This window comes from Chlorocebus sabaeus, chromosome 21, assembly GCF_047675955.1.
Source record: "Chlorocebus sabaeus isolate Y175 chromosome 21, mChlSab1.0.hap1, whole genome shotgun sequence".
Classification (NCBI taxonomy): Eukaryota; Metazoa; Chordata; class Mammalia; order Primates; family Cercopithecidae; genus Chlorocebus; species Chlorocebus sabaeus.
Window position 1 is genome coordinate 89859040 of NC_132924.1, and position 13390 is coordinate 89872429.

The 13390-nt window shown below is 36.7% G+C and overlaps 1 protein-coding gene across 9 annotated transcripts in view; it reads left to right on the forward strand.

The window, feature by feature from the left end:
- Positions 1 to 13390, forward strand: part of ST7 (suppression of tumorigenicity 7) — a 276697-nt gene that overhangs the window by 48598 nt on the left and 214709 nt on the right. For 2 of the 9 annotated variants that reach the window (XM_007982686.3, XM_038004449.2), the window contains exon 1: positions 10974 to 11077. The exons of 6 other annotated variants lie outside the window; for them this stretch is intronic. In XM_007982686.3, the coding sequence (XP_007980877.1) occupies positions 11065 to 11077 (13 nt within the window). In that variant the 5' untranslated portion in view covers positions 10974 to 11064. Of the gene's footprint in view, positions 1 to 10973; positions 11078 to 13390 lie in introns of those variants that run through there. One more of the 9 variants, XM_038004446.2, reaches the window with a different exon arrangement.

Sequence of the window (13390 nt, forward strand, 5' to 3'; positions counted from 1 at the left end):
CAGAAAAATATGTTGACTTGATCCAGATGGAAAATGATTGTCTTTTGGATATATAACAGTAAAATTGTTAAATTATGGAGAAGAAACCCCATGTTCTGAAAATGATTTCTTGAACATTGATAATCAGAGATGTAAGTTGATAGCTACAGAGTTCTTTGACCTTGCTTTCATGTTATCCACTTGGCTCAGAATTGTACCATTTCATCGTGGGCAAGTCTCTGGAGAGAAACCATGAAATGTTCAGCTTGTTTAATCTCTTAACAATTCAGAAATATGCTGTATATGTTGAAAAGAAGTGAGGCGGGTAGATATCTGTGGTCAGGAGTTCGAGACCAGCCTGGTTAACATGGTGAAATCCCGTCTCTACTAAAAATACAAAAATTAGTCAGGTGTGGTGGCAGACGCCTGTAGACCCAGCTACTTGGGAGGCTGAGACAGGAGAATTGCTTGAACCCGGGAGGCAGAGGTTGCAGTGAGCCTAGATCATGCCACTGCACTCCAGCCTGGATGACAGAGCAACACCCTGTCTCAAAATAAATAAATAAATAAAATAAAAATAAAAATAAAATGACCATGAACTCTCATTTTTCTCTTGTAATACTTTAGAGATAAATGCTTTAGAATAATTTTAATTAGAGTACCTAATTTCTAAAAATATAGCTTACAGAAATGAATATTCCATGGAATATTTTGGATAGAACAAAACATTTATGATGCTTGAATCTGTGTTTGTATGAAGAAGATTTGATTCAAGTGAAATTAGGAGTACTTTAGGTAGTGTGGGAACTTAGCATGTTTTATGCTTTCGTTTTCTTAGCTATTTTAAAAATATGGCTATGTTTAAATATATTGCTACTGCATAGTGCCTAGAAGTCCACTGGCCTCTGCATTTTGTTCCTTATGATGTCACCTGTTCTCAATGCACTACTTTTTTTTTTTTTTTTTTAAAGAAACATATACACATTCCTAGAATCTTTTACATTCCCAATGAAATGCCAAGACAGGTCCGTCAAATCTAATTTTACAGAATTGGAATGTATTTGTCAATATTTTGTAATACTGACAAAAATAACTTAAAGTTTTTTCTTCATTTTATTTATTACTTCTTGTGACTTATGAGAACAAATTTTTGATGTTAACAAGTCACATTATGTAAGTTTAAAATCTAATATTAACATTGTGCAGAGCAGGAAAATCTAAAGGCTGTTGTTCCTAAGGCTAGCCCCAGTTGCAGTCCACTTCACTTACAGCCATCTCCTGTGATGGTAAGCCACAAATGTCCCCTGTTTTCCTCTCTGCCTTCGTATTGGTTATTACTAATGTAAAAATATTTCCAATTTTTACAAATAGTTATGTGCGTCAGGTTTTAATGAAATGCTAAAGGATGTTACTAATAGACCCCAAGAGATTCAGTTTCTTCTTCGCCTGTCACACTTCCTGCTCAAGTGCTGATGGACTGTGGAAACAATGACTACCATGGAGCACTGTTTGAAGATGTAGTATGCTGAATTCCCAGACATCAGCTTAAAAATAAATTCTGCTCATGAAAAGTATGCAGGGCATGTTTCTGCTTAAAAGAATGTCCTGGGAAAAAGTCTAAATTGAATTCAGAAGCTAGAGTACCATATAAAAGAGTGGCCAAGTTATAGGAAGTATTTATTTTTTATCTTTAATTAGGCATTTTAACATTCAAAAAGCTAATGTATTTTGTTTGTTAGACATAAATAAATACGTAGATCATAAAAAGAAATGTTTCAGAGACATATTATTTAAGAGTCAACAATAGTAATTAAATTAATAGTAATAAATAATGCTAGCTCCTGACACTTTACCATTGACAGGGTGCTTTCACCAGTATCTCACATGAACTTCATAGCAACTCATAGCTCATGTCTGTGAAAACTGAGGCAGAGAGTTGCCTAAAGAAGACTCCAAAGTGGATTTTGCTTTAATTCCATTACTTTTTCCACCTGATACCTTTTTCATGGTTGATTTATAGTAGAGTCAATGTGCCTTTTGAAAGAACAGTGTCCATATCTTATTGGAAATAGTAAAGCTTTCAAAAGAGAGCAGTTGTTATGAATCTGTCATCCTCTTACTTCCATCTTTAAAGTTTCAACAGTTCACTCTTTCCTTCTTACCATCCTTGTGTTTTCAGAATGCTATCACCAGTCAGTCGCAGTGTAACATGACTACCTATTCTGAATGGTTTGTACCCTTTCTTAGACTTAGGAGTTGCTTTCTACTCAAGCTAGTTCAATTGTTAACTCAACAAGCATTGCTAGGCATTAGATTTAACAGCACAATGTTTATTATTTCTTTATATTTTTATGTCTTTTTAGTCACAATTAAAATTTGCATAAGCTTTGCATAATTGCCATTTAAAGTTAATATTTTTCAACAAATGTAAGAACAGAAATATACCTAATTCTTACCAAACTTTTATAATTATTTTAGCCAGTTATTCTGACCCTAGCCATATAGAGGCACACCTTGTTTTGATGTACTTTGCTTTATTCTGCCTTGCAGATACTGCACTTATAAATTGAAGGTTTGTGGCAACCCTGCATTGAGTGTCTGTCGTGCCATTTTTCCAATGGCACATGTTCACTTCATGTCTCTGACTCACATTTTGGTAATTCTTGCAATATTTCAAACCTTTTAATTATTATATCTGTTATGGTGAGCTGTGATCAGTGATCTTTGATGTTACCATTGTAGTTATTTTGGGGTGCCACAAACCACATCCATATAAGACGGAGAACTTAATTAATAAGTGTGTGTGTTCTGGCTGCTCCATTGACCTACCCTTCTCTGGTTTCTCTCCCTCTCTTTCGGCCTTCCTATTCCCTGAGACACAATATCGAAATTAGGCCAATTAATAACCCTACAGTGACTTGCAAGTGTTCAAGTGAAAGGAAGAGTCATATGCCTCTCACTTTAAATCAAAAGCTAGAAATGATTAAGCTTAATGATGAAGGCATGTTGAAAGCTGACATAAGCCAGAAGCTAGGCCTCTTGTGCCAGTTAGCTAAGATATGAATGCGAGGGAAAAATTCTTGAAGGAAATGTAAAGTGCTACTCCAACGAACACACAAATGATAACAGAATGAAACAGCTTTATTGCTTATATGGAGAAAGTTAGAGTGGTCTGATAGAAAGTCAAACCAGCCATAACATTCCCTTAAGCCGAAGCCTAATTTAGAGCAAGGACCTAACTCTCTTTAATTTCTTCAGTTCTGTGAAGACTGAGAGAGGTGAGGAAGCTGCAGAGGAACACTTTGAAGCTAGCAGAGGTTGGTTTATTTGGTTTAATGAAAGAAGCCATCTGTATACCATAAAAGTACAAGGTAAAATACAAGTGTTAATGTAGAAGCTGCAGCAAATTATCAAGAAGGTCTAGCTGCGATACTTGATGAAGGTGGCTACACTCAACAACTGATTTTCAGGATAGATGAAACAGTGTTATATTGGAGGAAGATGCCGTCTAGGCCTTTCATAGCTGGAGAGAAGTCAATGCCTGGCTTCAAAGCTTCACAGGAGGGGCTAACTGTCTTCTTAGGAGCTCATGCTCACATTGACGTGCAACCAATCTTCAGAATTCTTTTCATTTTACGAAACTGAAGTTCTGTACCCATTAAACAACTCCCCATTTTCTTCTTCCTTCTGCCTCTGGCAGTCACCATTCTACTTTCTGTCTCTGTGAATTTGAAGTCTGTGGTTGCACAGGCACAAATGTCTGTCTCTAGAAACATTTTCTAAGTAATACACTTCACTACATTTTCTCTTAGAATCACCTATATCTGTGTTAAAACTGTAAGAATTTGTGTCAAAATTGTAAGAATGTAGCAGTTGTCTTGATTATAAATATATTTTCAATAGCCTTTCAAAAAACCAGAGACAAAAGAGCAGAGTGGAAATTATCTGCTTCTTACCTGAAGGCTAACGACAAAAAAAAATGTCAATCCATGTGCACTTTAATAGAAATATGCCGAAACCCTTAATGAGATAGGTATCATGATCAGCGTAGCTCATTACAGAATTGTTGTATTTTAGAGCTAGAAAAATATCACAGAAATAATTTTAACTTCTTCATTTCATAAATGAAGTGATACTGTTGTGAAATGTCTAACCAAATTAATTAACTGTGCAGTTAGGATTGCAGTCTGTTTCTTGTTTCTCAAGAATTCCCTTTCAGCAATTGTTGGTGAACAGGGTCAGATTTTCTCATACGAACTAGTTATTACTTGTGTTCAACACTATGAGTGTGTATTATAGAAAGTTTTCCTGGCTTATAATATAATTGAAGAGACTTGGAAATCTTAGCCCATGATTTCCATTTTTATATAATCTTCAAGGACTGGAGATGTATGTGAATTGGAGGTATATGGTTTTCCTTATCTGGGAAAGTAGTTGACGATTTCTCAGAAATTGAACGTTTATCACCAGTTCTAATATGATAGGGAGTGAGGTATTGTTCTTAGTATCATCAGAAATGAAAGGAATTGGGATGAAACTTTTTTTGAATTTCTGACCCTGATGCAGTCAGGCAGTTGTTGATGAATTCCATTATCTTCTTGAGTCTTGTCAATGGCAGAGACCTAATTGAAGAATAGAGCTCTTGCAGAGAAAGGTCAAATCAACCGCAGTAAATATTGTTGAACAGGGTTGGCAAACTGTAGCCCATGGGCTGCCTGTTTCTGTGAGACTTAAAAGCTAACATTTTTTTTTTAAGCATTTTTAAATCGCTGAAAAATTTTCCAAAGAATATGTCATGATATGTGAACATTAGAAGAAATTTAATTTCAAAGTTTATAAATAAAGTTTTATTGGAATATGGCTATACTAATTTGTTTATGTATTGTTTATGGTTATTTTTGCACTAAAACAGTAGAGTAGTTTTGACAGAGACCAGATGGTCCCACAAAATCTAAACTGTTATACTATTTGGCCCTTTATAAAAAGAATTTGCCAACTCCTACTAGAAAACATTGAGAATGATTTGTTTTGGAGTACCATGGAAATTTGTGATCTTCTTTGCTTACCTAGAACTGCAGCTGTATGCCACAGCTAAGAAATTCCTTAAAGAATTTCTCCACTGTTTTTTTTGTTTGTTTTTGCCTCTGGGACAACCCACACTGGTCCATTCATGACTATTTTTTATGACTTTCTTTGCTTATTTTCCAGTGGTTCCTTTTGCCAATCATGTGAACAGACCAAAACCACACAGGAAGGTCTGTGGTTTGCCTAAAGAAGCTTTGCTACAGAGGGATATGTCTGACTTGGGTACCTCCCTGTTTGTTGTACAAACCTATAGTTTGATTCTGATCATTACACTAAAGCTTTGATTCAAATGTATATAAAATAACTATCACTGTCAGGATGTAAAATGAATAAGCATATGTATTGTTGGATTCGTATTTGTAGGAAGAAAATCTTAATCTTTCTTATTTTTATCAGGCATTTTAGTAACTTTAGTAATATTTCTCATGACTCCTAATTATACGTCAAGATTAATTGCTATGTTTTTTTTTATTGGTTAACCTTAAACATGTAAACCCAATGTCCTTTTTTATTGTCATCTTCTGGTAGAATTAAAACATCAGTGATTAGAAGACCAAACAACACCTCTTATAAAACTTATTTACCTCCTTTTTCCAGCTATGATTACTTGATTTTAGTTCACTTGAGGCCCCTGTAAGAAGGGAGTGACCCTACAACCATGTAAGAGATCTGTGCTTTGCAGCCACTGAGAACCGGATCCTGCCACCATTGCCACTATCCTGTTAAAGCATAACAGCAAACAGGTGTTGTGTATCCAGAAAGAGCCCTTACCTGAAGGTTTGGAGTTTGGTTAAGCAGATCTTTTATTATGTTTTACTCATGTCTTTGGTCAGAATTATGCTTTTGTGCCCAATGCGGATGACTGTTATCTTTGAAAGTAGTTGACGATTTCTCAGAACCATTGCCTTGGTTCAGCTAGTAACTAGTTTGGTTAGTGCCATGGAGAATCTGGAGCACTGGTCTGGGTCATGATATTGAGTTGAGCAATATCATTCACAGGGTAGTTCTTTTATCTGGTTAGTGCTAGATGCTCATCTGTCTTAACTTACTTAAGTTTTGAGGTGTTGGGAGTAGAGCCCAGTAATGGGAGGAGCTGGGCATACTCTCTAGGTATCTTCTGCATCCAGAGAATCCTTTTTTCAATGGAATCTTCTCACATTTTGGGATAGGCAATGAGGTAGACTTGGTGCTCAGTAAGCAAAGCCAGTGAGGATGACAAAACATGAAAAGGAAATGCTGATGCAGATGCAGGCTGGAGTGGGTGGTAAGAAGCCTGGGAGAGCAGCAAGATGAGATATCTTAGATAATGTTTGTTCTGACTTAGTAATAAGGGGAAGTTGGGATGTGACATAACCTTAAGGCATTTTGACTTAGCTCTCACATGTTGGTGAGAATTGAGACTAGAGGGAAAACCCCCTATTTTCATTTCTGAAATGCAGAAAAGTAGAGTGAACATTTATAATCCAACCCTGGTGTTTTAAAACATGTGCAATAACAAAGTCAGTTATTATGTAAGTTGGAAATGTGATGTAAGATATTATGATAAAGTCGTAATTTTCTGATTTAAGAGGGAAAAGTGAAGTGGGAGCCATGCTCATTCTCCTCCTCTGAGGAGGCTAGAGGACTGTGGACTCACGTGGCAGGCACTAGTCCAGGGAGGAAAGCCATGAAAGAGAAAGAGAGGAGAGCTGTGTCTCATAGATGAGATTCCATCTATGGAAAGCTTCACACTCTGTGTCCAGCTGTCTCAATCAAGTCCTGGAAAAAGGGTCTCCTTCAAGAGGCTTTATTGCTGGCTCCCAGGCCACATTGTCCTAAGAGGTGTGACACACCAGGCCATGAACCATGAACCCTCTAGTAGGCAGGTCCTCCAACAGTTTAAGTGTGTGTGTGTGTGTGTGTGTGTGTGTGTGTGTATTTGTCTACTTATCACCAGGCTGAGTTACTGGGGGTCTGTCTAGAAAGGAACAGTGTCCCTGTAAACAGGAGGAGGCTCCCCAGAACATCGGCATCCAGCATAAACACACTGGGTCAGGACAACACATCCTGGCTCCTTTGAGGAGGGGCTATTCCCAAGGCCCTGGCAGGATAGAAGAGGGGATGGTGGGGGCTAGAAAAGGAGTAGGTATCAGCAGGAGTTACTTGAGTTTTCTCATCTGGCTGTGATTGGTTTAGAGTCCAAGATTATTAAAGTTGGACTAGATCTTAGGGATTTTCCAGTTCAACCTCCTCATTTTACCAGTGAAGGAACAGATACATACATGGGTTCTAGAATTTATCTTAGAGAGGTAATGAGTGGCAGTGTTGGCTAGATTCCAGGTCTCTTGATTCAGTAATGATTCTTTCTCCAACCTGGATCATGAAGGGTTAGATTGTAGTAGGACTCTGGGATGCGATTCAGAGGTGCAGAGTGTAGTAAGTACAACCCACTGCTGTCTCAGGAAGTTGTGGTTAGGATAGTGGTCCCTAGAACAGGTGACCCAACAAGAACTTTTGACGTAGGTGAATGTTACACGTTTTAGAGAGGACTATGATCTGATTGTTTGGGAAGGGGGCATCTAGGCGTATCAGCAAGTCTCACTTGCTGAGAGTGAGATGGAGATCGAGAAAATTCTTCAAGAGGTAGGTGGAGGGATCTAGTTGAAGGCTCTCCTGTTGAGCTTTGAAGTTACAGTCAGTGTTTATAGTCCAGGCAAATAGTATCTACTGTGACATTTGGAGAACCGAAAAGTAGAGTGGGATTTAGTGGTTACTGAGTGTGCCTTGGGTAGGACAGGTCCTTTTATGGTTGCAGCTTTCTGCACTTGAGTACTTATTTCTGCTTTACTGGCAAATGCCACTCTCATTTTAAGCTATCACAATGACTAAACATTATCCCTTTCATTCTGATTCTCTGTTTAATTTTTTCATATGTTGGAATTGAACATAGAATATAAAAAGAATTTTTATGAATTTGAAACTGAAATGTTTGGCCCACTATAGATTTGGTTTCGTTGGAAAAGAATCAACCTAGTATTTTGAAGTGATTTTTTTTTTTTTTTTTTTGGCTTCCATATGATAACCTACTCTACACAGGCAGTATTGTATACTGGTTAAGCACAAGGATTCTGAGCTAGAGGCTACTCCAGTGGAATCCTGGCTCTGATCTTAGGTAAGTTAGTTATCCTCCATGCCTCAGTTCTTCATCTATAAAATGGGGATAATACCTCCCAGGGTCATTTTAAGGGTTAAATAGGTTAATACATGAATTAGAACAATGCCTGGTACACACAAAGTGCTATTTACATATTAGCTGTTAATACATTCCAAGCATTGATCTAGGCCTTTTGTCAATTTATAAGTAAACCAAGGCTCAGAGAGGTTTAAAAACCTACTTAATTAAGATAATCTATCTAATAAGCTGCTAAGGTGGGAATTAAATCTTCTCTGACTAAACTTGGCTTTTCTGTCTGTTAAACCTGGCTCTTAACCCCTCTGCTGGATTTCTGAGGTATGGCAAATCACTTAACTATAAGTAGGTTGTAGGTTTTATATTCATCTACTCATCTGTCCATCGGTCTTATACTTTCTAATTTAGATATTTCATTATGTTCTCATTCTGTTAATAAAATTAATTTCCTTGAAATATCTGTCTCTTAAGAATTACAAAATATACAGCATAAAAATAAAATGTCTTAAAATAGTGTTACTCAAATAATTAGATAAGTACTTTAAAAATCCATGCTAACTACTAAATTGTGAAAATAATAAAGTGTTATTTCATGTGATACTCGATAATGGCAATCAGTGTTTCCACACACTTGTAAGTTTTGTGTAAATATAGGTAGTTATTATCAGGCATTTTGAGTTTACTATTTTAAAACAATCATTACATTAATGTTCTAACCATTTGTACATCTTAATTACCAGGAAGAAATTCTATCAAATTGTTACAACTTGTGGAAAGCTTCCCAGTCTGTACCCTGGGTTAAGATAAAGAGAATTAAGGCCCAAGAAATGAGATAGGCTCACTTAGCAACAGTGACAGGTGAGGTTGATGAGAATTAACAGCTTCTGATTGTAGCAGATTGGTGGCATAATAGGCTCTGCTTATGGTAAGGAAGCACTGATTAGACGACTGAGTGAAATGGTACTTTTTAATTTATTTTATAAAATTACTGGAGATGGCTGGGCGAGGTGACTCACGCCTGTAATCCCAACACTTTGAGAGACTGAGGCGCGGATGGTAGGTCAGGAGTTCCAGATCAGCCTAGCCAATGTGGCGAAACCCCGTCTCTACTAAAAATACAAAAATTAGCTGGGCGTGGTGGTGAACATCTGTAGTCCCAGCTACTCTATTCACGAGGCTGAGGTAGGAGAATTGCTTGAACCCGGGAGGTGGAGGTTGCAGTGAGCCGAGATTGCACCACTGCACTCCAGCCTGGGCAACAGAGTTGAGACTCCATCTCAAAAATAAATAAAAATAAGTAAATAAGTAAGTACAATTATTGGAGAGATCTGTTAATTGATAATAGTAATCCTAGAATTTGTAGAATTTGTGTTACAGGCTTTTGCTATTGTATTGAAAATTCAAAATCACATGTTATAGCATTGTCAACTTTATAATTTCTTATGGAGAAACCTGTTCAGTGGAAAGGAAAGTAACAAAAGCAAAACCAAACACCCCGCAACTCCAGCAAAACCATTCTAAACAATTGGTACCTCATCTTCTTCAAAGTGGTTGCAATTTGGTGGTGGGGCGGGGTGGGGGGGGGGGGCGGGGGTTTGGTATTTGATATAACTCTAAATTGGAAATTGTCCAACCATTCAGATTGCTTTAAAAAAAAAAAAAAAAAAAAAAAAAAAAAGACGCTGGGCGCGGTGGCTCAAGCCTGTAATCCCAGCACTTTGGGAGGCCGAGACGGGCGGATCACGAGGTCAGGAGATCGAGACCATCCTGGCTAACACGGTGAAACCCCGTCTCTACTAAAAACTACAAAAAACTAGCCGGGCGTGGTAACGGGCGCCTGTAGTCCCAGCTACTCGGGAGGCTGAGGCAGGAGAATGGCGTGAACCCGGGAGGCGGAGCTTGCAGTGAGCCGAGATTGCACCACTGCACTCCAGCCTAGGCGACAGAGCGAGACTCCGTCTCAAAAAAAATAAAATAAAATAAAAAAAGATTAAAAAATGTAAAAATTTATGTTTTGTCTTTTGGCAAGGTAAAGAATTGTATCAAGATGAAGTAGCCATTGTTAAATTTTATTTAAAGTGTTATCTAGGATATACTCAAGATGGAAACAATTGGCAGTGGAGGAAAAGATGGCTCAGGATATGTGGCAATGTGACATTAAATATTACATCAGATAGAGTGTGTCTCAATAATGACCATATGTCCTTTCCAGCTGATGTCTATTTTAGGACTTGGATAAATGAGTTGGAGGTCTTAGATATGCTATAAAGGATTATTCTTGCATCGCCGTTATTAAGTTTGTTTTCCAATTAGTCAAATGTATTTCAAATGGACAAATGGATAAAATGTGCATATGTATTATCAAATGAATGGATGTAATGACAAAATTGTGACAAACATTGGGACGCTGATTCCTTTCAGGTTATGCGGCTTCATATTGAGTACTAGGCTTCATTGAGTACTAGGAAGAAATATGAATGTCTTGTGTCCTTTTTACTTACAGGAATAAAATAATTTATTTTTTCTCAAATAGAGTTTTAACCTAAAACCAAAATTTAGTTTTAACCTAATAATTAATACAGGAGTGAAATGGGAGTAAATAACAGTTATTTTCTGAGAGACATTTCTAAGGAAGACTTTAAAAGACCAGGCAAAGGAGGGCAGAGCCCAGCCGTTGCCGCTTGAGAGAGATAAGCAGAAGTGTGGGTGTGCTTAATGTCACATGGCAGGAGGCTTCCCCAGAATGGTTCGTCAGTCCAGGGAGCTGTTTCATTTTCTGGCTGATAGAGTTGTACTTGGAAAATACTCAGTTTCCTGCTTACTGCTTCATTATGGATTATACAGGTAAAATGAAATGTTAAATATTTTTCAGTTATGTAGAATTTAATATTTTGAATTTATATTTTAAAAATTACATTGATTGTATGAGTACTTTAAAAAATATTGTGCATCAGTTTATTCCTGAGTATTGTATGAATTTGTTTTATCCACATGGTGATTAATTTAGGATAAGAGCTTAAGGGAATTTCTGAGACATACCTTTGTTGTTTCTTCCATTTCAGTTGGATCATACTTAAATGGACTTAAAATAAACTCCAACCCATAATTAACCCACATTTCTTAGACCAGAGGATTTAAAGTACAAACATCTGAGTTCAGATTATTTCACACAGGGAAATATGTACACAGTGTACAGAGCTTCTGTTATTGTGGTGGTGGTTTTGTGCTTGTGTATGGCTCTATTAGATGGTGTTAATGTAATGAAGTGAACTGGAGGATTTCAGTTTTTCTCCTAAATTTTCTGAGTATAAATGTGCCCAGATTTTTCTGACCTTTTCTGACCTTTCTAACCTTTTCCTTTTTAAAATTGCATAGCCTTGTTTCTCAATTTCTAGTTTCACTGAATGGTAAATTGGTACATGTTTAGAAATAAGGTTAGATTAACCATGGGTAGTGGTTGCTTGATGAGTAAGTGGGCGATTCCCTTACATCTGGTAGGGTAAAAGTGTGGGTGGGAGGTGAAGCAGTGATCAGGTAAGGACATGAGTCTTTGCCCAAAATTTGTATAACGAATTAAGAATTATATTACCCTAAATTTGAACTTTTGGGTAATGGTGACATTGTTTGCTGACAGATTGCTTTTAAACTAAAGAATGAAGAATTGGAAGATTTGTTTTCTAGGGCAGAGAGAGGCCACTTTTCATACCCAGTGTAATACAAATTCCCATTTGCATCCAGATTGAACTGTACATACACAGTATCTATAAATTATTCCTGTAGGTGGATCTTTGGCAAGACAGTTAATTACAGTGTGCAAATAAAAGTTTTGTGAAATTGATCACTTAAAATATAGCTTTTAGGAGCTTGCTATTTAAAGGACTTCTGTGGTAGATACTTTTTGAAGATAAAACATTTTAAAGCAATTAATTGCCCCAAAAGATTTGTTTTATAAATCTTTAGTATTCTATTTTAGGGCTTCTTTAAAGCAAGTATACCTGTATCTGTGTCTTGTGTGTGCATTTTGATTTTCTTTTCCTCGTTAGATTAGCATGCTAGAATTTGTGTTCCAGGGCTCTGAAGTAAAATGCACCTACCTTTTTAGAAGGTTCACTTTATGTGTGGTACTACATTGAAGCAGGAAGGAACACATTTTAGCCATATGCAAAGAAATCAAATTTGTAAAATCCTACCACAGAGCTTTACTATGAGTATGCTTTTAGTTATAAATTTGTTCCTCTTCCCACAAAAGAACACCATCATTGATGAATTCTTTCATTTTCTATAGTTTGTATATTGCCATTAAAACATTTCTTTGTTGTTCTTAAGTCATACTCTGTATATGTATAATTGATAGTTTAAGACGTACAGCTTTAACATTCTAAATAGACATCAAGAGAATACGAAGAAACTAAGAACTTTAGTGTGAACAAAGAAGGTGGCATTAAAGAAATTCACAGATATGACACTTTCAAATTTAGTTGTGTGTACTGTAGAGAAAAAATTATGGTTTAACTTCTCACCACATTAATAAATACATTAATTAAATTACCTGTCTGATGTGGTGGGAAGCTCTTTTGAATATTGTCTTTCATGGTGATTTTTATAAACATGTACACATTTATTGCAAAGATAGCTATATTTAGTCTATTAAACTTTGAAGAGAACAACTCATGTTTTCAGTTCATGGCAGAGTGATTTTTTTTTTGTATTAGAAAAGAGAATTTATTTTGCTTTCAGCACAATCACTTTTGTACTAACGGCATCATCATAACACTGAAGGGGATATCTTTCAAAACTGATATTTGATGATTCAAGAATAGATTTATTGTTAAAACATTTTAAGGGGCCCAAAAACACTTCTATTCAAGGCCTTTGCATGAAACACTCTTCCTTCCATGTGGTTTTCAGGCTAACCATGTGGTTTTTTCAGGTCTTGTTGAAATGTCACCTTTCTAGAGTGGCCTTTCCTAACAGGCCACCTAAAATAACCTTCTCATTCAATTACTCCTTATCCTGTAATTCCTCTTTATCTTTGTTCATCACACATACTATCACTTGACACGTCATGTGTTTGTTTCTCTGTCTCACTCACTAAGATATAAGCTTCATAGGGGAGGGACTTTGTTCATGGCTGATGCCTAGAGTGTAGAACAGTAA